The sequence below is a fragment of the Loxodonta africana genome, chromosome 19, assembly GCF_030014295.1.
Source record: "Loxodonta africana isolate mLoxAfr1 chromosome 19, mLoxAfr1.hap2, whole genome shotgun sequence".
In the NCBI taxonomy this organism is placed as follows: domain Eukaryota; kingdom Metazoa; phylum Chordata; class Mammalia; order Proboscidea; family Elephantidae; genus Loxodonta; species Loxodonta africana.
Genome location: NC_087360.1, coordinates 69,586,634 through 69,612,263, shown reverse-complemented (window position 1 = coordinate 69,612,263; position 25,630 = coordinate 69,586,634). Strand labels below are relative to the sequence as shown.

The following is a 25,630-nucleotide window of genomic DNA, read 5'->3' as shown; positions in this document are numbered from 1 at the left end:
CATCGCAGTTTTGAATTGCACTTTCCTAGTAACTAAAACTCCGGTGGCTAGTGGTTAAGACCTATATGACTGCTAACTAAAACCAAAAGGTTGGCCGTTTGAATCCACCAGGAGCTCCCTGGAAACCCTGTGGGGCAGTTCTACTCTGTCCTATAGGGTTGCTATGAGTCTAAATCGACTCAGTGGCAATGGGTTTTAATGACTAATGATGGTGACCGTCTTTTCATGTACTTATTGGTCATTTGTACTTCTTTGGATAAATATCTATTTAAGCCCTTTGTCCATTTTTTTAAATGGGGTTTTCTTTTTGTGGCTGAGTTTTAAAACTTCTTTATATATTCTGGATACCAGCTCTTATCAGATACAGGACTTGCACATACTTTATCCCATCCTGTAAGTCGTTGTCTTAGTTTCCTAGTGCTGCTGTAACAGAAATACTACAAATAGGTGGTTGTAAAGAACATAAATTTATTTTCTCACAGTTCAGGAGGCTAGAAGTCTGAATTCGGGGCACTAGCCATAGGGGAAGGCTCTCTCTCTTTCAGCTTTGGGGTAAGATCCTCATCTCAGCTTCTGTAGCCTCGGTATTTCTGGTTCCTTGGCAATCTTCAACCTTCAAGTGGCATCTAGTCCCCCGTCCCTTTTCTGTTTTCTTGTCTCTGTGTCTATGCTGCTCCTTGTAACTCAGAAGTGACTAGGTTAGAACACACCCTACACTGATATCAACATAACAAAGAAAACTCTATTCCCAAACAGGATTACATCCATAGGTATAGAGGTTAGGTTTCCAACACATAATTTGAGGGGACACAATTCAATCCATTAGCAGTTGTCTTTTTACTTTCTTGATTATGTCCTTTGACCCATAAAAGTTTAAAATTTTGATTTTCAATTTATCTCTTTTTTGTTGCTTGTGCTTTTCGTGTCATATCTAAGATTCATTTCCAAATTTAAGGTTATGAAGCTTTACTCCTATGTTTCAGAATTAGCACTTATGTCATTGATACATTTTGAGCAAATTTTTGTAAAGAACACTATTTTTTAGCTGCAACATATTACAGAAAAATAATCTAAGAGATTTTTCTTGATTCACAAAAAATAGTTCATTTTTACCAGGATTTAATTTTCATTATAGAATGCTTGCTTTCTATGAGGAAGACCCAGGTTCGATTCCCAGCCAAAGGACCTCATGCCCAGCCACCACCTGTCAGTCAGTAGAAGCTTCCAGACTAAGATGGACTAGGAAGAAAGGCCTTGTGACCTACTTCTGAAAATCAACCGATGAAAACCCAACAGTCCAACCCACAACCGATCATGGGGATGGCCTGAGATCAGGCAGCGTTGTTTGGTTGTGTGATTGATGGCAGCTAACAACACAAATCTTCATTAAGATGGTGTTTACCATTCAGGAATTTAGTAAACTATTTCATATTAATAATGAAGTAAGTAAATATCTTAAGATGTTCTACTTATATCAAGGGGGAAGCTGAGGTGCAGAAATATATCCACTTGTCCAAAATAAAATTTATATATTTATACTCCTACAGAAGCCTCAAAATGTTTATCAATAGGGACTTCATAATTGTCAGAATTAACGTCTGTCAGCACACACACAGGCTAAATTTTCCTCTCCATCTAGAGAACCGTCACCAAAGTTCTTCGGCTATAGGATGATGTTATCAGGTCAAAGAGCCTAAATGTACACTCTTGCCTGAGATTTTACCAAGAGTTAAATATAGCTCCAGTCCCAGAATGACCTGAACAGCCTCCGCTCGGCTCTCCAGGCACATCACCTTTTAAAATCACCGTGCACGAGGCTGCTGCGGGAATGCAGTGCAGGAGCAATCCGTCTGGGCACATTTAGTTCAGCCGCTGGACTGTTACTGTATGTGTTAGGGGGCAGTCTTCTCAGGAGATACACCTTACTGTCTGATGCAAGTAATTCTTCACTAAACAGAAGCCAGACACAACGTACCAGACCCGGCACACCAGACCCGGCACACCAGACACAACGTACCAGACACAACGTACCAGACCCGGCACACCAGACACAACGTACCAGACCCGGCACACCAGACACGGCGTACCAGACCCGGCACACCAGACACAACGTACCAGACCCGGCACACCAGACACGGCGTACCAGACCCGGCACACCAGACACAACGTACCAGACACGGCGTACCAGACCCGGCACACCAGACACAACGTACCAGACACGGCGTACCAGACCCGGCCATATTTTTTGTAGTTTTTCCCCCACTGGCACTAAAAACCCGAACAGGCACTAGGAGGGCTTTTACTTTAGCCACTACCTCAAAACAGGGATGTTCCTAGTGCTACTTTGTCTTGATTTCAGCCAACTCCTTTGGTTCTCAGGTAATCTGAGTTAGAACAGAAATTAAATTTAATAGAAAAACCACCACCATACTGGTGAAAATCCCTTAAAACATAACTTTCTATAGTTTTATCTCCAGCAGGGTGCAAAAAATTAAAAAAAAAAAAAAAAAAAGGTGATTTATTAGGTTTGACTTTTTATTTTTCTTTTATTTTTCCTATGTATCTGCCACTCTCGATCTGGAAGGGTACAGTAAGTACTAAGTAGGTCAAGTTAGGAGTAAAGCTACTTCACACAATCCTACCCCAGTATTTTGCACTTTAGATAACAGGAACCACTAGACATACTCACTGAGACTGTATTTTTCTGGATTTTATAGCTACAATTGGAGCCCTTGTGGTACAGTGGTTAAGAGGTCAGCTGCTCACCAAAAGGTCAGCAGTGTGAATCCACCAGCCGCTCCCTGGAAACCCTATGGGACAGTTCTACTCTGTACTATAGGGTTGCTATGAGTCGGAAATTACTCGATGGCAACGGGTTTGATTTTTCTTTGGTAGGAACATATATACCATAAAGGTACACCACAGTTGCTAGAAGAATACGAAACTATGTATTGTTCAAAAAAGCAGAAAAAGGGATTCTATTCCACATCTCCATCCAATGGGGGAAAACAAATATACAAGAAATCCTTTGCCATCAAGTCGATTCCAATTCATGGCCAGACTGTGTGTCAATTCCATCAAAACGGTGGAAGACAAAGCGGTTGGGGATCATTCAAAAAATTCATCTTTTGTGAATAAGTAAAAATATTCAAAGAAAAAGTACAAGATATAAGCTTAGGATAAAAAGATAAAATGGGATTAAAAAAAAAGTACACGACGTAACTTTAAATATACCAATAAGGCCTTAGGAACTGGAGGCCCAGTATATTTAGAAGCTGAAATAAAAATAGTACCTCTTGATAAATACAGAAAGCTTCCTCATAAGAATGTTAAGACTCAAGTATGATTATTTCCAAGTAGAGGCACGATTTTCTTCTATAGAAATAAATCTTAAAATTTTGTCAGAAAAACTGACTCAACTATCAAGTTTGTCCATAAATTCAAGAATATATACATACGATGTTCACAGGAGGTTAACTGATTCAGCTAATTTCAAAACTGGGTGTTTAACTTGACACTAGAGTTTGAGAGAGTATTATCTAAAATGCAAATTTTAAGACTCACTAAATTACAGGTTAGCACACAAGCAAATTGAATGTCTATTTGAAGCTACAAGTAAACTATTTACATGGCAGTTCTACTTACAGAAATGAATTGTTTTAACAAATAGTTATGTAAAGACCCTAGGCAACATCATATTTGTTAAAAAGAACACTAAACCTCATTTAAAAATACTATTTTAACTTAGTACTAATCATTACTTCTTCACCCCAAAGTAAGCTGTATAATTTTAGGAGCACCCGATTAATAAGACTGACAAGATATTTCCTTCTCCAGTACATTTTTGGGGCATGATGACTTCAAAACATTATGATCAAAAGTTTCATACATTACAGCTTTAAAAAGATTTTGAAAAAAGTAATAAAGCATAAGTAACTTTGTTACAGTTTCATGGACTTCAAATGGAGCCTTTTAACGAGAAAATATGTGAAAATTAAACTACTTAGTCTATAAGAGATGGATGAGAAAATCCTTGGATTTAAAATACAATGGAGAAACCGAAGTAACTTCAGTAGTTATGACAACAATGGATACAGAATTCCGAAAGCTAAAATGACACAATTAGGGAAGATCATATACAGTTAACCATACGGGTACGTTGGAAAAGAAAAAAAAGTTACAATTAAAATGGAAACGACTTTTTGAAAAGCGCAATACAGTACGAAAAACACATATCCTATTTACCATTCTAAGCAAGCACTGTTCCCAAACGTAAGCCTGGCTGTCGTTGCTGAAAATCCACATTTAACTTCCAAGAGCCACTCAACCTGAAAACCAGTTACCATCTGTGGAACCCGAACTCAACCACTGTTTTAAAACCCGGTTTTGCCATTACACCCCCTTCTCTACAAACACTAGACGCATCCAAGTTAGCGATTTTTGAAAGGCTCCCGCTCACCTGAGGAAATTCTACGTTTTAAAGCAAGTTTATTAATATCAACAATATTAATTTTGGGTGCATTTTCAAGTCAAGGGACTGCCTTAGACTAATTTCCCGGTATTTGAATACGCCGCTATCGCTAATCCACACGTGAAATGCAGGAGTGACGTGAAGACCCCACAACTGCAGGCGACCCCAATTAAACTTGGGGCGTGGATTCGGGGTGCCCCGTTCGTCCCCCCCCCCCACCCCAGGAGGCAGAGCAACCTGGCGAGGGCAGCTCAAGGCCGCAGCCCTGGAAAGGTCTGGCCCGGCCTCCGGGCTGGCCCTCGGAACAAGGGGCGCAGGCCGGCGGGACCCCTCGGCAGGCTGGGCCGGCCACGGAACCCGCAGGCCCGGGAGGGGTCGCCGCCGCCGCCGCCCAGCGCTCCCCGTTCCCCTCTCCTCTCTCACCTTCTCGCACAGGGTCCGCACTTGGTTCTCGTTGAGCTGTTTACACTCGTTCAGCTGCTCGACCCACTGGTCCAGCTCCTTGGTCAACGCCTTGTCGTCCATGGCGCCACGATCCCCGTCCCCGCCGCTGCCCGCCCCCCGCCCCGGGCGCCGCTCCCCTCTCCCGCCGCCGCCAGCTCCCGGCGGGAGAGGACGGAGACCGGCAGGGCGGCCGCGGGCCGCGCGCCCCGCCCAAGCCCAGCAGGCGGCTCCGGGCGCACGGCCTCGGGGACACCCCTGTCCGCCCTTCCCGCCCGGCCGCGCGCCCCCGGAGTCGGCGAAGGGCGCGGGGAGCTAGGCGGAGCGCGGCGCGGGCCCTCGGCGCAGCTCCCGCCGGACGATGGCCGCCCACTACCGCCGCCTCCGGCCCGCCGGCCTCTCCCGGCTCTCTCGGCCCTTCTCTCTCGCTCTTTCTCTCCCCTCCCTCCGGCTTTCCGTCATTGCCCCGGCACTTCCGGCGGAAAAAAGAGCAGGCGGAGGCGCAGTCGGGCGACACGAGGAGCGGAGCAGCGCCCTCACGTGGCTCGGCGGAGGAACGGCCCAAGAGGGCCAAACAGCTCCCTCTTTTCTCTTCTACCCCCCAATCCCGCCTTCCTGGTTCTTCCTTCACTTCCTGTTTTCTCAGCACTTTTACCTTAGGCTCCTGCACTGCTTTCCAGTGCTTTGAACAGGGAATTGGGAAGCTGGGGCTTTTTCTGGACAGTATTGTCTGTCCAGAGTCAGACACTCCCCCACAGTAGGCATTCGGTAAATATTTATCTAGTGAATAAATTACTTGTAGTCTTGTCTCTTGGTAACCTTGGTGGTATAGTGGTTAAGAGCTATGGCTGCTAACCAAAGGGTCAGCAGTTCGAATCTGCCAGGTGCTCCTTGGAAACTCTATGGGGCAGTTCTGTTCTGTCCTGTAGGGTCACTATGAGTCTTAACGCCTCGATGGCACTGGGTATTTTTTTGGTTTTAGTCTTGCCTCAGCCACTAGCTGTGGGTCCTAACATCTCGGATCCTTTCAGCATCACACAGGCGAGACGATTGTTCTGAATCATGTCAGTCTGTGCCCCTTCCAGCTCCAGCATTCTTTACCTTTAGTCCAACGTTCACGGAGTTCTAATGATTTGTTTGTTCAACATCTATTTACCAAATAGCTGCTAACTGCCAGATACTGTGTAGAGCTGATGTTAAAGACCACACTGTCTCTATTAGAGACACATACGTACGACTGCAGCTGAATCCAAGTGGATGGCATCGTTCCGTACAAGGCGGCAAGGATTCCAACCTTGGCTCTGTCAACTTCGTAGCTGCTTCCTTGGGCAATCACCAAACCTCTCCCAGCCTCGGATTCCTCACGTGTTCAAAGGCCTTTCAGCTTGTCCACTACGACAGCATGGGACCAACACATCAGCTGCTTTATCCCTCCTAGGAAACCGCTGCAGAAAGCTTTGGGAAGGTGGCATTGAAACCGAATTGTAAGCCTTCCCCCCAGGCAAAATTTTGAGGTTACCCGGAGAAAAGTAGTTCAAAAGAATTTTTTGTGCCTGAGGACAAATGTGTGAAAAGCCACTGTCTGTGTGGAAAGCTATAAATACTTCCAGCAACTAAACAGGTCACATGGTGGGAAATAAGGCCGGTACAGCTCAAGCTCTCAAGCTACTTGTCAATAGTGGCAAACCAACTGAACAAAACATGAAATGATGACACTACCACTGAATAGAAAGCGTGCCAGTATATATTTGATATGCAATCTTCGAGATTAGTCTATAAAGACTTGAAAAACCCAAACCCATTGCCATTAATTCCAATTTAGAGCAAACCTACAGGACAGAGTAGCACTGCCACATAGGGTCTCCAAGGCTGTGAATCTTTATGGAACCGGGGAGTGGCTGGTGGGTTCGAACCGCTGACCTTTTGGTTAGCAGCCAAAAGCTTAACCACTGCACCACCAGGGCTCCAGTATAAAGATTTGAAGGAGGCTGGATACCAGCTAAACCTCAAAGGCTTAGAATGAAAGAACGATTATGGTATTTTCAGAGTTTCCAAAGATGGACTGAGAAAACACATCTTGAGGAGAAATGAGAATTATGGTGGTTAGGAAGTGAGGTCCTTGAAAGACGCAAATGTGTGTGGAATCACTGTGAAAGCGTGTTGCTAAGTTGGCGTGGGGAGGTGACCTGGTGAAAGCAGTGCTTCCGAAAGTTTTGTCTAGTAGTGCTGTAGAGCAAATACTTTTTGGAACGCTTCCTACACGCTGCTTTACATATTTTCGTTTCCTTCTTTCGACAACCCTGAGGCAGGTGCTATTATTACCCTCCGTTTTGCAGATGTGAGAAATACAGCCTTCAAAACTTGTTCAATTCACAGAGTAACTGCTGGAGGAAGGATTAAAACCCAGACTTCCACTCCCATGCTTTGTTTTATGGTCTCTGCAGTCTGAAACAGACTAGGGAAAGCTGGACGTTGGTAGATCTGGCAAGAGTATGCAGTATCAATTTTTGGTATTTTGGTTGTCAAGAAAGTCTTATTTCTAGCATCCTAATTGAAAACAAAAACTATGATCCTAAAGCTTTTTTTGCTCTTTGGTTTACGTATGTATGTACGTGTGTGTCAACTTGTTGTTAGCTGCTGCAAAGTGGGCTCCAACTCACAATGTCCCTATGCACAACAGAACACAACTCTGCGGAGCCCCGCGCCATCTTCATGTTTGTTTGCATATTGGTTATTTTCTCCTGTGAAACGGAGCCATCAATTTCCAATCCTTGCTTGTCATGCAAAGATGCATTTAACCCTGGGTTTGTAGTCCGGTTACAAATTTCTTTCCTTACTACAAGTGTTCTCGCGTTTATTCTGTTTATTTCTCCCCTCTGGATCAAAGAATTTTTAAACGAGTTCAGCCTTAAAAATCACATGTTTGATCTCGTTCTTATACAATTTACTAGGCTTTTTTAAAAATTATACCATTAAAAAATTTGAAACATGAATCATTTATATCTTGTGATATATCCAGAGACTTACACACTACATTAAGATTATATATTGTATTGGTCTAAAAAGATCCTTTTACATATCCATAATCCTCAAAAGATTGAAAACAGTTTTAGAGTTCAAAAACCATTTGACAATTGGGATTTGAATTATGATATTGAAATTGATATAGGGAATGTACATAAAGATCTCCTTCAATGATGATGGAATAAAAAAAGAAAATCAAATTTGAAATTCTTTCTTTGAAATTAAAAGCTACAAATCATTATTACTAAAAAGAGCATAGTTCTTGCCCCTAGTCCCAGCCTTCTGCCCAAAATGTGGTCCAAAAAGACCTTTTTGAATTTATCATGTAAGTTAAGTGCCATCAAGTCAGTTCCGACTCTAAGCAACCCTGTGTACAAACGAACGAAACCCTGCCCAGTCCCATGCATCCTCACAATCATTGCTATGTTTGAACCCATTGCTGCAGCCACTGTGTCCCTCCATATCGTTGAGGGTCTTCCTCTTTTTCGCTGACCCTCTACTTTACCAAGCATGATGTCCTTCTCCTGACAACATGCCCAAAGTCTCACCACCTTCACTTCTAAGGAGCATTCTGGCCTTACTTCTTCCAAGAGGGATTTGTTTGTTCTTCTGGCCAACCATGGTGTACTGAATATTCTTTGGCAACATCGTAATTCAAAGGCATCAATTCTTCTTTGGTCTTCCTTAGTCATTGTCCAGCTTTTGCATGCATATGAGGCGACTGGAAATACTATGGCTTAGGTCAGGAGCTCCTTAGTTCTCAAAGTGATACCTTTGCTGCTTAATAATTTAAAGAGACCTTTGCAGCAGATCTGCCCAATGCAATGGGCTATTTGATTTCTTGACTGCTGTGCCCATGGGCGTTGATTGTGGATTCAAGTAAAATGAAATCCTTGACAACTTCAATCTTTTCTCCCTTTATCATGATGTTGGTTAAGTGGTCCAGCTGTGAGAACTTTTGTTTTATGTTGAGGTGTGAGAATTTTTCGTCTAGCTGTGAGAATTTTGTTTTATGTTGAGATGCAATCCACACTGAAGGCTGTAGTCTTTGATCTTCATCAGTAAGTACTTCAAGTCCTCTTCCATTTCAGCAACAAGGTTGTGGCGTGTGTATCTCAGGCTGTTAATGAGTCTTCCTCCAATCCTGATGCCTCGTTTTTCTTCATACAGTCCAGATTCGCAGATTATTTGCTCGGCATAGACTGAATAAGTATGGTGAAAGGACACAACACTGATGCACACCTATCCTGACTGAAACCATGCAGTATCCCCTTGTTCTGTTTGAACAACTGCCTCTTGGTCTATTTACATATTCTGGATGAGCACAATGAAGTGCTCTGAATTCCCATGCTTTGCAGTCTTATCCATAATTTATGATCCACATAGTCAAATGCCTTTGCATAGACAATAAAACACAGGTAAACATCTTTCTGGTATTCTCTACTTTCAGCCAAGATTTATCTGACATCAGCAACGATATCCCTCCTTTCATATCCTCTTCTGAATCTGGCTTGAACTTCTGGCAGTTCCCTGTTGGATATACTGCTGCAACCGTTTTTGAATGACCTTCAGCAAAATTTTGCTTGCATGTGATATTAATGATATTGTTTGATAATTTCCCCATTCAGTTGGATCACATTTCTTGGGGACAGGCATAAATATGGATCTCTTCCAGTTGGCTGGGCAGGTAGCTGTCTTCCACATTTCTTGGCGTAGACGAGTGAGTACTTCCAGTGCTGCATCCAATTGTGGAAACATCTCAGTTGGTCTTCCATCAATTCCCAGATCATTGTTTTTTGCCAATGCCTTCAGTGCAGCTTGGACTTCTTCCTTTGGTACCATTGGTTCCTGATCACGTCACCTCCTTTTCTTTCTCTCCGGTCTTTTTAATGACCTCTCGCTTAATGTATGACGTCCTTGATGTCATTCCACAATCGTATGGTCTTTGGTCATTAGTGTTCAACGCGTCAAATCTATTCTTGAGATGGTCTCTAAATTCAGCTGGGATATACTCATGGTCCCACTTTGTCTCTTGTGGACTTGTTCTAATTTTCTTCAGTTTCAACTTGAACTTACATATGAATAATTAATGGTGTGATCCGCAGTCAGCCACTGGCCTTGTTCTGACTGATGATATTGAGCTTTTCCATCGTCTCTTTCCACAGACGTAGTCGATTTGATTCCTGTGTATTCCATCTGGTGAGTTCCATGTGTGTAGTCACTATTTATGTTGGTGAAAAAAGGTATCTACAGTGAAGTCGTCACTGGTCTTGCAAAATTCAATCATGCAATCTCCAGCATGGTTTCTATCATCAAGGCCATGTTTTTCAACTACCAATCCTCCTTCTTTGTTTCTAACTTTCACATTCCAATCACCAGTAATTATCAGTGCATCCTGACTGCATGTTTCATTAATTTCAGACTGCAGAAGTTGGTAAAAATCTTGAATTTCTTCATCTTTGGCTTTAGTGGTTGATGCATAAATTTGAATGAGTCATTATTAACTCTAGGTGTATTGATATTATCCTATGACGGACAGCACTGTACTTCAGGATAGTGCTTGAAATGCTCTTTTTGACAATGAATGCAATGCCATTCCTCTTCAGGTTGTCATTCCTAGCATAGCAGATCATATGATTGTCTGATTCAAATGAACAATACCAGTCCAATTCAGCTCACTAATGCCTACGATATACGGTGTTTATGCATTCCATTTCATTTTTGATGACTCCTAATTTTTCTGGATTCATACTTCGTACATTCCACGTTCAGATTATTAATGGATGTTTGCAGCTGTTTCTCATTTTGAGTCATGCCACATCAGCAAATGAAGGTCCTGAAAGCTTGACTCCATCCATATCATTAAGGTTGACCCTACTTTGAGAAGGCAGCTCTTCCCCAATCGGATTTGGAGTGCCTTCCAACCTGGGGGGCTCAACTTCCGGCACTGTATCAGACAATGTTCCGCTGCTATTCATAAGGTTTTCATTGGCTGATTCTTTTCAGAAGTAGACCGCCAAGTCCTTCTTCCTTGTCTTAGTCTGGAAGCTCAGCTGAAACCTGTCCACCATGGGCAACCCTGCTGGTGACCCCAGTGGCACAGCTTCTAGCATCATGGCAACACACAAGCTCCCACGGTACGACAAACTGACAGAAGCGTGGAGGACCCATAGACACAGAGGTTAGGGTTTACAAGATATATATTTGGGGGACATAATTCAATCCATAAAAGACTCACAGCATACTAGGCGAACCAAAGGCTGAAAAAGAAAGGCAAAATCTGGAAAAAACCTGTAGGACAAACATACAATACCTGAGAAAGGCTCACACTGGGTGTTAGCAATGATAACCAAGATAGTTCTCCCAGTGTTGATACTTGGGGCACTTTAATGTCTAAATATGATTCCAATATTCTATCATTTGTACTTGCAATGTAACAAGACTTTTACTAGAGTTTGTTAAAATGTTAGATCAAATCTTAGGGACATATTTTTTCCAATATTAAACTGGTAGAAAATTGTAGAGAGTGATGTATGTCATCTGAACTTTGGTATTAAAAATCAAGAATAGTTCTACCAGAAAAACTTTAACCCAGGACATGTTCTCAGGATATGCCTGTACTTCCTTTTCACTCCTGTGGCAAACCCAGGGTTGAGCCAGGGGATAATGCCAACAGGTTATGCCAGTTGCTGTCTTTTCAGGAAAGTGAAATCTTAAATCATTCCATGGGAGATGGGGTGTGACACGCTTCCCCTTCACCTCTAACACATGCCCTCACACACAAAGTCAGTGGGATGCTTTAGGTTATAATATATTCATGTATTTTTCCTCCATCAATCGGGAGTAAGTCTAATTCTATATTCTCTTCATGCCAACAATCTGGAAAATATTAACTGTTGTTCAAAAAGATTACTTGAGGTGCAACAAAATCTTGGAGGGTCTTCTGAATGAATAAATTCATAAAAATGCAAATATAGGGTTGATGTAAAGATTAATTAACATAAAGAAATAGAATAGCATACTTTTAGCATGAGGCAGATGTTCAATAATTGCTGACTGGATAAAAACCTAATCTTTAACTAACCAAACATGCTCAACCGGTTAGACCATTTTTTCAAAATAAAAAACTGCAATCCAACTAAGTATATATCCTAGGGAAATGAGAGCAGTGACACGAATGCACACCCATGTTCACTGCAGCGTTATTCACAACAGCAAAAAAACAATTAAGTGCCCATCAATGGATGAAAGGATAAACTATGGTACATACACCCAATGGAACACTATACAACGTTGAAGAATAATAATGAATCCACAAAACATCACACAACATGGATGAACCCGGAGGACATTATGCCAGGTTAAATAAGTCAATCACAAAAGGACAAATATTGTATGAGACCACTATTATAAAAAGTCAAAAAAAGGTTTACACACACACACAAACCGAAAAATTGCTTTTTCACATGTGTTAATGTCACAGAACCTAAATTATTCTTACCTAATAAAGGAGACTAGCCTTTAAAAATAAACAAAAGGAATTACAAACCTTTATATGCAATTTCCCACGACAACAAAGTAGAATACAATATTTTGAGATTAACAGTTCCACAGATATTTCAAAGGAGACCTAAAAAACTCAGGTTTTTTTTTTTTTTTAATAGTTATAAGATTTAGAAATAGGGTAGTAGTAGTAAATAGGACAGTTATAAAGCAGACAGCAATGCTTATACCCCAAGAAGTAAGACTATATTCTTGTAAATTCTTTGTCTTTAGCTAACGAGTTCCTTTTAAGTCTTACTTCCACATTAAATTAGTGTCATCAACCCCTTCTCAGTTTCTTTTCATTAACATCTGCTAATTAGAAAACTGTAGTCACTGCCCTTAGAGCTGTACTAATCAGAAATCATTTAAAAAAGTTGGCCTTGCAGGAGTCAAGGGCTGAATTTTCTCCCTCCACAATCCCATTTTTCAAACTGAATGGGTTAACTGGGAGTTTACCATGTAATTCAAGCAACACCAACATCGTATGAACTGAAAATAAACTATGTAAAAAAAAGTACTTAACAGTTTTAAGGTACCATGTATGCCTAAATATGAGTCATGCTATTTCCTTTTTCTCTAAAATTATCCCATTGAAAAGAGGATGGAGCCTTACTCTATTTTGAAGACTTAAATAATTACTTCATGTAATAATGTCTTTGGAGGGGAAACATGCATCTGAATGGCCTCAACTAAAAGCAGTTTTGTACACAGATTTTACAGTCTTGTATAGCACACATGTACACAGGTCTTAAAAGGCATATACTGCAAACCACTTTGAAGTGAGGATGAAATGCTTCAGGAAAGTCTGTTAGAAGGCTCAGAAAAGTTCTAATGGTGACAAAGACACAGGACTATCAGAGATATGTGAAAGGATGCTGAGTGAAAGTGATTTACAAAATAGAGTAAGGAAATGAAATCATCTAAAAATATTTTTATACAATTTTTCAAGTACTCAAATAACAAATCAAATACTATAAATTGACATTTTAAACATTTCTATCCCGGAAAGTTTATGTATTTAAGTTGACCAAAATATTTTGGGAGAATCTTCTCATTGGAAGAACGGGGCATAGCCTTGCATGTGGCTAGATGCAGAACTCAAGTTTTAGAGGCACTTTTACATTATATATTACTATTAACAGAAGGCAAAGTGATATAACTAAAATATAAGACTATGAGAGGTAGTTTGATGTCCACCGCCTCTAAGAGGCTTACCTGACCACCTCCGCTTCTGTATCATCCAGTCATTCCTCTTGTCCATTGCTTTGTTGTTTTTTTGTCACTTACAAAGATGTGAAATTATTTATTTACCTGTTTATTACAGGGACCTTTTGACTGGAATGAAAACTGCATGAGGGTAGGGATTTTAGCTTTTCATATGGAACTCCAGGTAGCAGTAAAGTCTGCATGAACGAGGAGAAAAGGAAGCAAGGAGGAGAAGACAAAAGCAGCCTGAATGGAAGAGGTGCTCCAGCGTTTACCGAGGCACCTAGTCAAGTCACTCTGTGGCGGGTTGTTTTCCATGTAATAGGTATGTGTTAACCAAGGCTTGTCCATGTGTATGCTCATTATTCAAGAAATACACAAACAAAAACCATCCTGAAACTAAAAGAATCCAGTTTATTTAGATAATTCTTCTTTAAGTTCCAAAACAACAAGATTCACAAACAAGTGGGTTTCCTCATTTATGTTTCTTCACATCCCAATTTTGTTCTAATTTTACTTTTAGAACCGAAACATATATTTGAGAGGAAAAAAAGAAAGTACTCCATTGTTTTTCATATTATGTTTCAAAGTGCAGAATAGTTTCATTAATTGAATATTTAGAGAAGTTTAAGAAATTAAAACCTACAAAATGAAATAATCACAAAGTTCAAGAGAATATGAAAGTTTAAAGAGTCCTTAAGAACATTTAACTATTACCTTACCTAAATAGCTTTTTAATAGTAAACTTTGTAACATCTTTCCAAAACTAAATAAAATATAAACCAAATGGCTGAATCAAAGTCATTTTTGAGTAACAGTTAACATTACTACTTTAATACCTTCAAGAGTTCTAGTTTTGACAATTTTTCAATAAAACTACATTGACAAAAATGTAGTTACCTTAATATTGCTTTAATTCTGTAGTCTTTTCAAATTCCTCGTTTCTTTCAGTTGCAGTTCCCTGACTTTCCCTTTTTTAAAGATCCGTTAGAGAAAATCTCTGAAGTAATTCTGAATCCCACCTACTCTTGATATCCCTAGAGAGCTTTATCTTGGGGGTTCTCGACGTTTTTCAAAATTGAAAAATTAGTCACTCTGTAACAAGCAGGGCTGAATTATACTGTATTCGGAGGGGTATGCTAGCTAACGTGTCTGCTAACATAACAAATTTGAGAAAACCGTGAAGCTTTGCTAACTATCTGTTCAGACTCTGCCAGAGCAAATCTCTTGTCACATTTTATGGCCCACTAGCACTTGAGAAAGTTCTATCCAGTTGCGAAGGATCTTTCTGACAGGATGTTACAAAGAACGAGACTGGCTGTTGAACACGATAGGTAACGTACAGGCAGAAAGGCTGCTTGAGAGCACAGTCACGTTATCACATACCTCTTGTCCCAAGATGATTACTACTAAGAGATTTTTTTTACTTTTACAGAATGTTTAACAAGAGAAAAAATCTACAACCACAGCATTAAAAAAAACTGCATTTGTGCTGCATTATTTAAATTATTGCAATATGACTAATTTACAGTAAAAGCTGAAGATATTATTCTCTATTGTTTGCTACAAAATCATTAAAAGAACCACTTAATTTGTGAAATACAAATATAAAAAAAAATCTTATGGAAAGGGCTCATAAAAAATGGTGCTAAATGTGCTTTAATCTCAGTATAATGAACTAAAAATGCTTCAAACATAAAATTAAAATCCCTACTCAGGGAAACACTTAAAATATGCAAACCAGCTTCTCTATTAAAAACAGTGTATAAAAAAATTATAAAATATTGAAATTGAAAAAATTTTCCATGTCAGGCACAGAATCCTAAACTACAAGAAAAACGTGCCAAGAATTATAAAATTATTGCTCTGATGACCCATTGTAGAAAAAAATTCCGACTTCCACCTAAATCCAATGGTACCACATAAACCATGTATTTAAAGTATCAGAAACAAAAAACTCTTCTCTATGATTTCACTACTATTGCTTCATCTTACAGCAAATGTATTTAATCCCTTGATGTCATTAGAAAAACCTCAGAGAAAATCTTTATAATTGTACTACCTGATAGCAACACTTTACAAAATAAATTTCAAAACACCATGTTAATGCTACTGCCGGTGAGGTGGGCATTAAAAGAGCAGCCTGCCTGAGAGGTTAGAAGCTGACTCCCTCTTGCCTCAGGTGATACACGGTTGCATTTAAACATTGTATACAGAGCTGTATGATTTTTATTTCCTGCCACGTTTACATTCAAAAATGTTAAAATAAAAATACAGAAGTAAAAAATACTTGGAAAACCTTGTTCAATCTCCTTTATTTCAGTAGACAGAAGGCTATTTTCAATGTCCTGGCTGAAAGGGTTCTTGTTGCCATGAAGCTGGAAGAAAAAACCCACAAAGATTTGAGGTAAGTTAACCATGCAGACTGATAGCATCTAACGTAGAGTGGAAAGAACACGAGCAAAGTCAGAGTCAAAGAGATCGCAGTTCGAAGCACACACCTGCCCTTCACCTGCCATGGGACCCCCCAGGAAGTTATCTAAGGCTTCCCAAGGAGTAATTTCCTCATCTGTAAGACAACAATAGTATCATTACATCTCTCTCAGGCATCCTAAGAGAATTACATGGAATGAATGGTGTAATGTACCTGGCACTTGGGCTCACTGAAGCCCATCTCTTTGCATTCACCTTCTGGTGTTGAGTACACAAGCATCATAAGCAAGGCAGTGACAAAGGGATCACAGGGATTTCAACATCTTTAAACGGACGTAGGCTAAGTGTGAGAGGCACTCTTTATGGACTATAAATACTCATGAAAACTAAAAGATGTGTTTATAAACAGAGCAATTGCCTGCTTCTTTTTTTTAGTGACTTTTGGATACTATAAGAAGTAGGTTAATTGTTTTGTTTTCTTTTCACTTAACTAATATAACCAAGAGGGTAATGCTATGCTCGGAAGTTAATCCTTTTGTGCCCAGCGGTACCCACAGTGACCTTGAACTTTGTCAGCCTTTATTGGGAAGCTGGTGCATCACTGACAGTGTGTGCTATTGCAAGGCAGGGGCCTTTATGACTGTTTGAAACCAAGGAAACGGCCCTGTACTGCAAATGACTGTTTTTACAGGCTATTATATGAGGTGTCTGAATTTTTGGTAGGAAAAATAGAAATTCTGACAATTTTTATTGGTTACACATATGGACCAAGAGACCCCAGTGGGGACGCTGGGGTATAATTAGCGGTACTTTATATGTACCACTGAACACTTATGGTAGGTTGTGGGAGGGGGCGGAAAAAAAATCCACACTACCTACTAAAAATTCAAACACACGCAATGATTCAGCATGCTTCCATTATTGAAAACACATGATATTAACAAAAAAATTCAAAGTAGAAGATAATTGGGTCACCGAAGGGTTAAAGCTGGATTTAGCTCCCTCCACAGCCATCTTTTAATATTACAAACAGCTTGACTATTAAAACACAAGAAAGCCTAAGCTAGGAGAACCTTTATGAAACAATAATACCCTCAAGATTTCCTAGTTCAGAAATTAAAGCATCTAATTCCTGGGTCTGCCACATCTACTATGCTTAATGCATCTGTCATCATAGCAGCAGGATAAAATTAATCATAAAGGAAAAAGCCAAATCACATACTTGCGCCCCTTTCCCTTCTCCCCCTCCTTTACAGTTTTTTGTCAGGATGTGTGTTAGGTATAAATGTTCTAGTCCTGTTTAGACTCATTTGGTGGGAAAAGGAGAGAAAGTAAAGAGCTCTACACAGAAAATTACAGCACCACGTAACACTCACACGTCTTACCATGTGAGAAAAGCACACAAAAAGTGCCGTGGAAGTACTAGAGGGATGGCCATATAGCAACAGTGGTTGTTAGGTGTCGTTGAGTCAGTTCCGACTCACAGTGACCCTACACACAACAAAACTAAACACTGCCCAGTCCTGCGCCATCCTCACAATCGTTGCTATGCATGAGCCCATTGTTGGAGCCACTGTGTCAATCCATCTTGTTGAGGGTCTTCCTCTTTTTTGCTGACCCTCCACTTTACTAAGCATAATGTCCTTCTCCAGGGACTGATCCCTCCTGACAACACGTCCAAAGTATGTGAGACGCAGTTTCGCCATCCTTGCTTCCAAGGAGCATTCTGGTTGTACCAACAGTAAGAAGTTCAATGTGGTTTCAGTATAGAGGTAGAAGTGCTGGGAGATGAGACTGGATATACAGGACTGTGAAGGGCCCTGAATTCTAAGCTAAAGTACTTCAGTTTTCTCCTATAGGTAACAGGGAACCAGTGGGGATTCCAATGCAGGGCTGCTGACATGATCGGATTTCTTAACCAGAAAGAGAACCATGTTAACAAGCTGCTTCTTGTCCAATTCAGAAAAATGACCTCTTAGTTAATTTTTTCTACTAAACAATTTTTAAGAGTATCTAGGATTTTGAAACAGCTTTTTAAGAGAAATTTTCCTGCACTTCTCTGTTTAAGATGTTAACCTTTGATGGCAAAATATTTGGGGTACAACTGATTTTTTTTTTTTTTTGCAGAATTATTAGTTTTTTTTTTAATTAAATGCACATTTGTTTCAATTTAATTTTAAAACCCTATTTTCCAATAATGACATTTAGAAAATCCTTATTGGTTTAAAAGAGTAAAATTTTTCAGTTTTAGTGACCAACTATCAAATTCTTCTCCCAATATATTTTAATTAACTCTGATCATCTATACCAATATATTATTAGAACACGGACAGAGAGGGAGAGGAAGAAACATTGTTTTATCTGATTGAAGTTCCTTTTTCCACCTTGGATTTTTACATTTTTTTCCTCTTAATTATCAAAGTAATACTATTCACAGTAGAAAATAAAGAAAAACACCTTCCACACACCCCAAATTTTACCACCCAGAGGCAGACAACTGTTGGTGTATTTCCTTTCAGTTTTTCTGGATCTTTATTTACAGAGCCAAAGTTTTATGCTATTCAGTTTTAAAAATGTGGCATAGTGGATAAGAGCTACAGCTGCTAACCAAAAGGTCAGCAGTTCAAATCCACCAGCCACTCCCTTGGAAACCCTATGGGGCAGTTCTACTCTGTCCAATAGAGTTGCTATGAATTGGAATAGACTCAACGGCCATGGGTTTGCTTTTTTTTTTTTTTTTTAATATCATGAAAAACTTTTATAAACCTTTTAATGGATGCATCATATTTCACTTCATGGATTAACTGTAATTTACTCAACTGTTCTCTAAGGGTGGGTGTTACTGAAGGACATATTAACAGTATTTCTATTTTTTAAAATCTGACAACTAGACTCCCACCTGACAACACAACTCAGCCATGCCTAACGCATGAAAAACTCTGAAAATCTGCACAGAAAAATGATTGCTGTATATGATCACTTGTTTTGGATTCCACTCCAGTAAATGTACAAAGTTAAAAGCCAAACATCAACGAAGCAGGCATGAAAACTTGTGAAACTCACCGTAAGTCCAAGGAACTTCTGGAGGCCCGCCAGGATTAGGAGGGTAAGGGTGTGCAGCTTGCAGCAAAGGCTGATGGGATGAAGACGGTGGAAAAATCGGCTGCTGAAAACCGTAGGACACTGGCGTCTGATATTGAAAATACTCATTCACTGGCGCAAAGTCATTTGCTTGTGGCTTCTCAGCAAAGTAACCAAAATATTGAGAGCAAACAAGATTAGAATGTGTGTTTTGGACAGTACTTGCAACTGCAGTCAATGACCCAGAAGAAAGTGGCTGCGCTTGGTAAGATGTCACCCCCTGGTATGTGTGGGTCACAGAACTGCCACTGATGCTCCTGTAATGACAAACACACCACGCGTAGTAAGGATGTGAAGAGCCAAGTGAACGCTGAGAAGTATGTACTGGGCTGCATGCAGACTGGGGCGGTTCACTCCAATTCACGGCAGCATGCTGAGCTAGGGCTTTTAAATTTTCACTGCTCTGTTGTTCAGAAAGACAGTACTGTGCTGTCTGATTCACATGAAGGGTTATGCTCCCAGACGCTCTGGCTGAAACAGTACCGAGATTCAATGTATCCTGCATATATTTTTCCTCTGACTCCATCTTTGCAGGCGCTATTTTGTTTATTTGAAGAACAGGAATTTTGTTCTGAATAAACATAGGTTCTGGAGAATTGGTGCATGTGGAGTTGTTCATGGACGAATTTAGCATGTCATTATCTTCAAGTTCAAGGACATGGTCATTCATTTCTAGATTGGTCTGGATATCCCTCAGAAAACAGAAAATAGGCTTTGAGAGCACTGATGTATTAGGCAGGAAAGAAGCATCAGCTCCTGGTTTTATGTCTGAAGGACAAGATTTCTGTGCAGGATCTGGGGAAATTTTAAGAAATTTCTGTGAAGGTATCTTGTAGTCTTTTGAAAATGTGTCATCTATACTTTTCTGGTCACAAACTGCAAAAACAGCCCCATCTTTCTTACCACTTTTTTCCTCAGCAGCACTAAACCTCCCATTTCTTTTCTTCATGCTGTTTTTTAGGTTTCTCTGTTGCCCAGTGAAGTCTTCTGAGCTATCAGCTGAGATCTCAGTTAAATCTATTATGCTTTCTGAATTTGATGCCCAAGCACCCTTTAAGTCCTCTGAAGGCAAAAGTGAGCCTGGTGGTGATCTTGGTATTTCAACCTTTTTTGGAGATGGGTGGTTTCTTTTCAGATTGTCAGATGAACTTGGTCCTATTTTGTTTTCACTTCTGAGATGAGATCTTGTAATCCTATTAGGTGTTAACACATATACACAGAAAACTTGAAATATACAGATTCACAAATTTCTAATAATCTCTTTGAAATTCTTATTCAACAGGAATTCTGAAGATTTACATTTTTCTCATTCTATTGAAAATATAAAAACCAGCAAACCAGTTGCTATTGAGACAGTTCCAACTCGTGACGGCCCCATGTATGTCACAATAGAACTGTGCTCTGCTGGGTTTTCAACAGCTGATTTTCCAGACACAGACTGCCAGACCTTTCTTTCAAGGCACCTCTGGGTGGACTTGAACTGTCAACCTTTTGGTTAGCAGCGGAGAGAGTTAGGAGCCCTGGTAGTGCAGTGGTTAAGAGCTTGGCTGCTAACCAAAAAGGTCGAGAGCTCAAATTCACCAGTTGCTCCTTGGAAACCCTATGGGGCAATTCTACTCTGTCCTACAGGTTGCTATGAGTCAGACTCAACTCGACAGCAACAGGTTTGGTTTTCTTGTTTTTTGAGAGTGTTAACCATTTGTACGACTCAGGGAATCTGATGGCAACATACATGTAACAGATTTTCCCAATTTTACTCTCTTGGTTTGAATTTAGATATTTTTCCTATGCAAGATGATATACTCCACATTTCAAATATATGTCCAATATTGTAATAAATTATTTTGTGCTTTGGGTATTTCTTGATAGAGGCTTTTAAAAGTAGGAAGCTATCATTTAATTGGTTAGTGTGGCTTCTAACTCGTGTGTCTCCAACTCACTGACAATCTTCTTTATGTGTAAACAGTGATCTAGAGCTGGTGGAGCTATCAGCTGTGCGCCCCCCAAAGTTAGAGCTGGTGGAACTATCAGCTGTGCGCCCCCCAAAGTCTCTTCCCTTCCTATTATCACAAGCTACGAAGTTTTTGCCTGTGAAATTTTGAGACTAGGAAAAACAGAACTCCAAAATTTCTTGCCAATTTGATATTCTTGGCATAACCTATTACCCACTGCCGTCAAGTTGATTCCGACTCATAGTGACCCTGTAGGACAGAGTAGAACTGCCCCATAGAGTTTCCAAGGAGTGCCTGGCGGATTTGAACTGCCAACCCCTTGGTTATACTTACCTAAATTAAGACAGTCTCAAGCAGACCAAGGGAAGCAACCGTTATGGAAATGTCTAGAGCCAGACAGTTAACATAGGTTCTCTAGGTAAGCATATTTTTTGGTGTTTTATAATTTTTTTTTTAATTATATGTGGAAAGTAGCATGTTGAGAAGGGCAAAGAATCACTCTTTCTACAGTCCAGAGAAGTTAATCTTTGTTCTGGAATTTGTATATTCTACATAGGAAACTAAAAGCCCCACATTTTACAGAATCCAGTCTTCTTAAAAGGCACTTTAATGACAACCAACATCATCGACCAACCCCCATACGATAATTTATGACAGAATCACAGAAAGTACTATTTTACTAAAATCACATTTCCAGTGATATTTCAGAGATGTCTCAAACCTACAAGGTTGGCAGCTGTTTGGATGGCTTGTCCCTTTATCTGCTCTCTTCAGGGAAGAACGCAGCATATCATCTATGTAAGGTCTGGCCTTATATTCAAATTTGTTTTTCTGCTGAGTGAGATAAAGTCTGATTCACTGACTTGCAAACAGCATCTACATTTAGTTAAGAAATCTACATCATTAGGGAATTGGTTTATGTTATCCCTCTAACAGCCTATTCACTTTTATGCCACTCCATAACTCTTCAAAGAGTCATATGCGCTAGGAAAAAGACTCTAGAAATTAATAAATATAGTGTTAGCTTTAAAAAAACAAAACCAAGTCAGACAGCAATGAGATTGCTTACTTATCTTTTTATTTTATGCTACTCATTCTTTTACATCAAATGGGGAAAAAAAAAAAAAGAAGCTAGCCACAAAATAAAACTCTTCTGGAGTTTAAATGAAATGACACGGTCATCAATTCCACTCGTACCACTTCATATCAAAATGAAAAAAATATAAATAATGTAGTGAGTTGTTCATAAAAACTGTTTATTAAATTTAAAGGACTATACTTTGAGATTGTTTTTCCTAGTTATGGTGCTAAACACCCTTTCATGAAACAGTAATGTATTTATAGCACGCATGTGTATACACATCCTATTTGTATCATGCTCTGGCAACTTTACATTTCTTTAACGAATTTTGAAATATGGTTGGTCTGTAATAGGTCCCTAGGTGGTGCAAATGGCAGGTTAAACCTATCCAGTTGTGCCACAAAAAAAAGGCCTGGTCAACTGCTTCTGTAAAGATTACAGCCAAAAAAAAAAAAAAAAAAAAAAGGACCCTGTGAAGCAGTTCTACCCTGTAACACAAGGGGTTGCCATGAGTCAGAGTAGACTCAATGATAGTTTTTTTTTTTGGGTAGAATCCATGTTAAAAAAAATCCTCTTTTTATTAAAAAACCAATTACTCAGCCCAACTGATTGATTAAAAGTAATGTCTGTCAAACACATATCTTCCTTTCTTTGTAAAACACCACACTTTTCTAAGCTCTGGATGACTGACTTCTAACTGTACAGTATCCAGAATCTCCTTACCTTTTAAATCATTGAAAAAACACATTTCATACAATATTACCCTTTGATACTTTAACAGAATGAAGTTCAAACTTCTTCAGCCTATATTTACATGGCATTCTATAATCTGAAACGACTTTCCTCTCTAGCTTATTCTTGTCCCCTGGGTTACTACAGGGTCGCTATGAGTTGGAATCGACTCAATGGCAGCTGGTTAAGTTACACGTATGCTCTACCAAAAAAAAAAAAACCAAACCCACTGCCGTCGAGTTGATTTCGACTCATAGCGACCCCATAGGACAGAGTAGAACTGCCCCGTAGAGAGATATATAAATAATCGTTTTATTCTTAATCCTTAATATTTGCTCAATTTTGCTGTTTCTTAAAGATGGGATCGATGGCAATTCTTACCTTGGATTCTTGAATGCTGCCTTTTCTTTGTTGATTTTTGTGACATCTTTCATATTAACCTATGTTTACAAGATAGAAAATCTAAATTGATGATAATTTAAACTGCAACATTAAATTTTATTATTTTAACATCAGACATTTGCAATTGTTGTGTTGTCACCCAAAATGCACTAAAATTAAACTCATCAATGATCTCTTCCCCTAAAACCAGGGACCTGCTGGGCTTCCCAGATTTCAGCTATGTCTGGAGCAACATTTTTTTTTTTAAGAAAATCTGCAGCATTCTTCTCCTCCCACCAACTCTGAAGCCCATTTATGACTGCTCTCTCTTTTATGCCCTTTTTAGTAAACCAGTCACTAAAAAAAAAACAGTCACTAGGCCCCATCAATTCTTTAAGTGATGTCTGTCAAATACCAATCTTCCTTTCTTAGTCTATAAAACAGCAAGCACCCTTTCCTAAGTCCTGGATGACTGACTTCTAACTGTACTCGGAATCTCTGTACCGGTGAAATAATTGAAAAGACACATTTCACATGGCATTATCCGTTAATACAGAATGCCAACAGAACGAAGTTCAAACGCCTGTATACTTAAGACATTGTATAATCTGAAACCACCTCATCCTCCATCTTTAGCTTACCTTCGTCCCCTAAGTTAAATTTTTGTTCCAGATTTAAACTTGTCTCTCAAATGATGTCAATAAGCATTCTTGATGTGTTTCACCACATTGTTTTTTATAACTGAAATGTCATCTTCATTTTTACTTTCATCTGATACATTTTTTTTTTCTTTTAAGGGAAAGCTTTGTGTTCCCTGAAGTAAGTCTCCCCTAACAACCTAAGCTTTTGCTTTTTGCTTTTCTTCTCAATACCAGAAATCTTTTTAGTAACGCCCTCAATTTACTCTGGGTGTGGCGTGCAGAGCTTGTGCTATGGTTTGGAAGTGTGTTTATAAGTGGTTGTTTGTGAAGCACAGGGGCGGATTAACCAGTAAGCATGGTATGCGCTGGCTTGCACTGGCCAGGTACCAGCCAGCTTAATTGTGGAGAGCAATTTCACACGGGTTTCACTACACCGTTGATGTGGTGGGGGACAGGTTAGACTGTGAACTGCAGATTGGTGGGAAGGCACAACTGGGCCCGTGTGTACCTTGCTTAGAAACCCTGGTGGTGTAGTGGTTAAGTGCTATGGCTGCTAACCAGAAGGTTGGCAGCTCAAATCCAGGTGGTGCTCCTTGGAAACTCTATGAGGCAGTACTACTCTGTCCTATAGGGCCACTATGAGTTGGATTGGACGGCAACAGGCTTAGTTTTTTTCGGTGCCTTGCTGATTGGGTAATCAGGCCCTGGTTAAGCATTTTCCTATAAAACACAATTCAATAAATGGTGATTAAATTCCAGTCTCTAGAGCTAATTTAACCAATGTAATTGCTTAGACAGTGCAAGTGGGCAAAGAAATAACCCTGCCTTCATTTTGCATATAGGTATTCTCTGTTTCTTCTGATCCGGGAAATTCTCAAAAAGCTGTAGGAGTAGGGCAGGGACAATGCTACACGGGCTTTGGAGCTACAATGCCTAGTTTGAGATCCTGACTCTCCCATTTACTAACTGCATGACCTTGAAAGATTTATTTAGCCTCTCTGTGCTCCAATTTCTTTACCTTTAGATAATAATACTGCATACATCATAAAGGTTTTGTAAAGAATGAATTAGTATTTGTACAATCTTAAAACAGTGCCAAGTACATAATAAATTTTATATAAATTTTGTTAAATAAAATGTATTTCGATAGGACTTCCTCTAATTCCTTGATAATCATCAATTTTAAAATATGTATTCTGTTTGTCCCACTGGATGGTAACAGTGAAGAATGTGGGCTATATTAGACAGTTTTTAATATTCTCTACATGGGCACACACTTGTATAGAAGCTACTCAAGAAATCTCTGGTCACTCACTTAACTCACATTCATGATATCAGACTTTCCCTTAAGAAGCTATTAAAATTCGTATTCTTCTATGAAATGTTTTCTAAATTAAATAGTTTACTTAAATCATAAGTTTAAAAAAAGACATTTGCAAGGTTTATCTCCCTTACACGGAATCATGGATTCCAAGTCAACATTTACATCCTTTTAAAGGTAACACAGACTGTCTAATCCGGTATTTTAGTTAGTAAACTCATTTTGCAAGGCAAAATTTAAAACATTCTCAACTTTTACAGT

General features: G+C 39.6%; 2 protein-coding genes across 4 annotated transcripts in view; both read right to left on the bottom strand.

Moving 5' to 3' along the window:
• PPP2CB (protein phosphatase 2 catalytic subunit beta) overlaps positions 1–5,028 on the bottom strand; it is a 31,452-nt gene extending 26,424 nt beyond the window's left edge. For 2 of the 3 annotated variants that reach the window (XM_064272832.1, XM_064272833.1), the window contains exon 1: positions 4,895–5,028. In XM_064272832.1, the coding sequence (XP_064128902.1) occupies positions 4,895–4,996 (102 nt within the window). In that variant the 5' untranslated portion in view covers positions 4,997–5,028. The remainder of the gene's footprint in view (positions 1–4,894) is intronic. The other variant, XM_064272834.1, reaches the window with a different exon arrangement.
• Positions 5,029–13,979: 8,951 nt separating this feature from the next.
• Positions 13,980–25,630, bottom strand: part of TEX15 (testis expressed 15, meiosis and synapsis associated) — a 77,991-nt gene continuing 66,340 nt past the window's right edge. The window contains exons 10-12 of the mRNA XM_023551134.2: positions 23,408–23,466; positions 19,184–20,454; positions 13,980–16,065 (exon numbers count right to left, since the gene is read on the bottom strand). Of these exons, the coding sequence (XP_023406902.2) occupies positions 16,028–16,065; positions 19,184–20,454; positions 23,408–23,466 (1,368 nt within the window). The 3' untranslated portion in view covers positions 13,980–16,027. The remainder of the gene's footprint in view (positions 16,066–19,183; positions 20,455–23,407; positions 23,467–25,630) is intronic.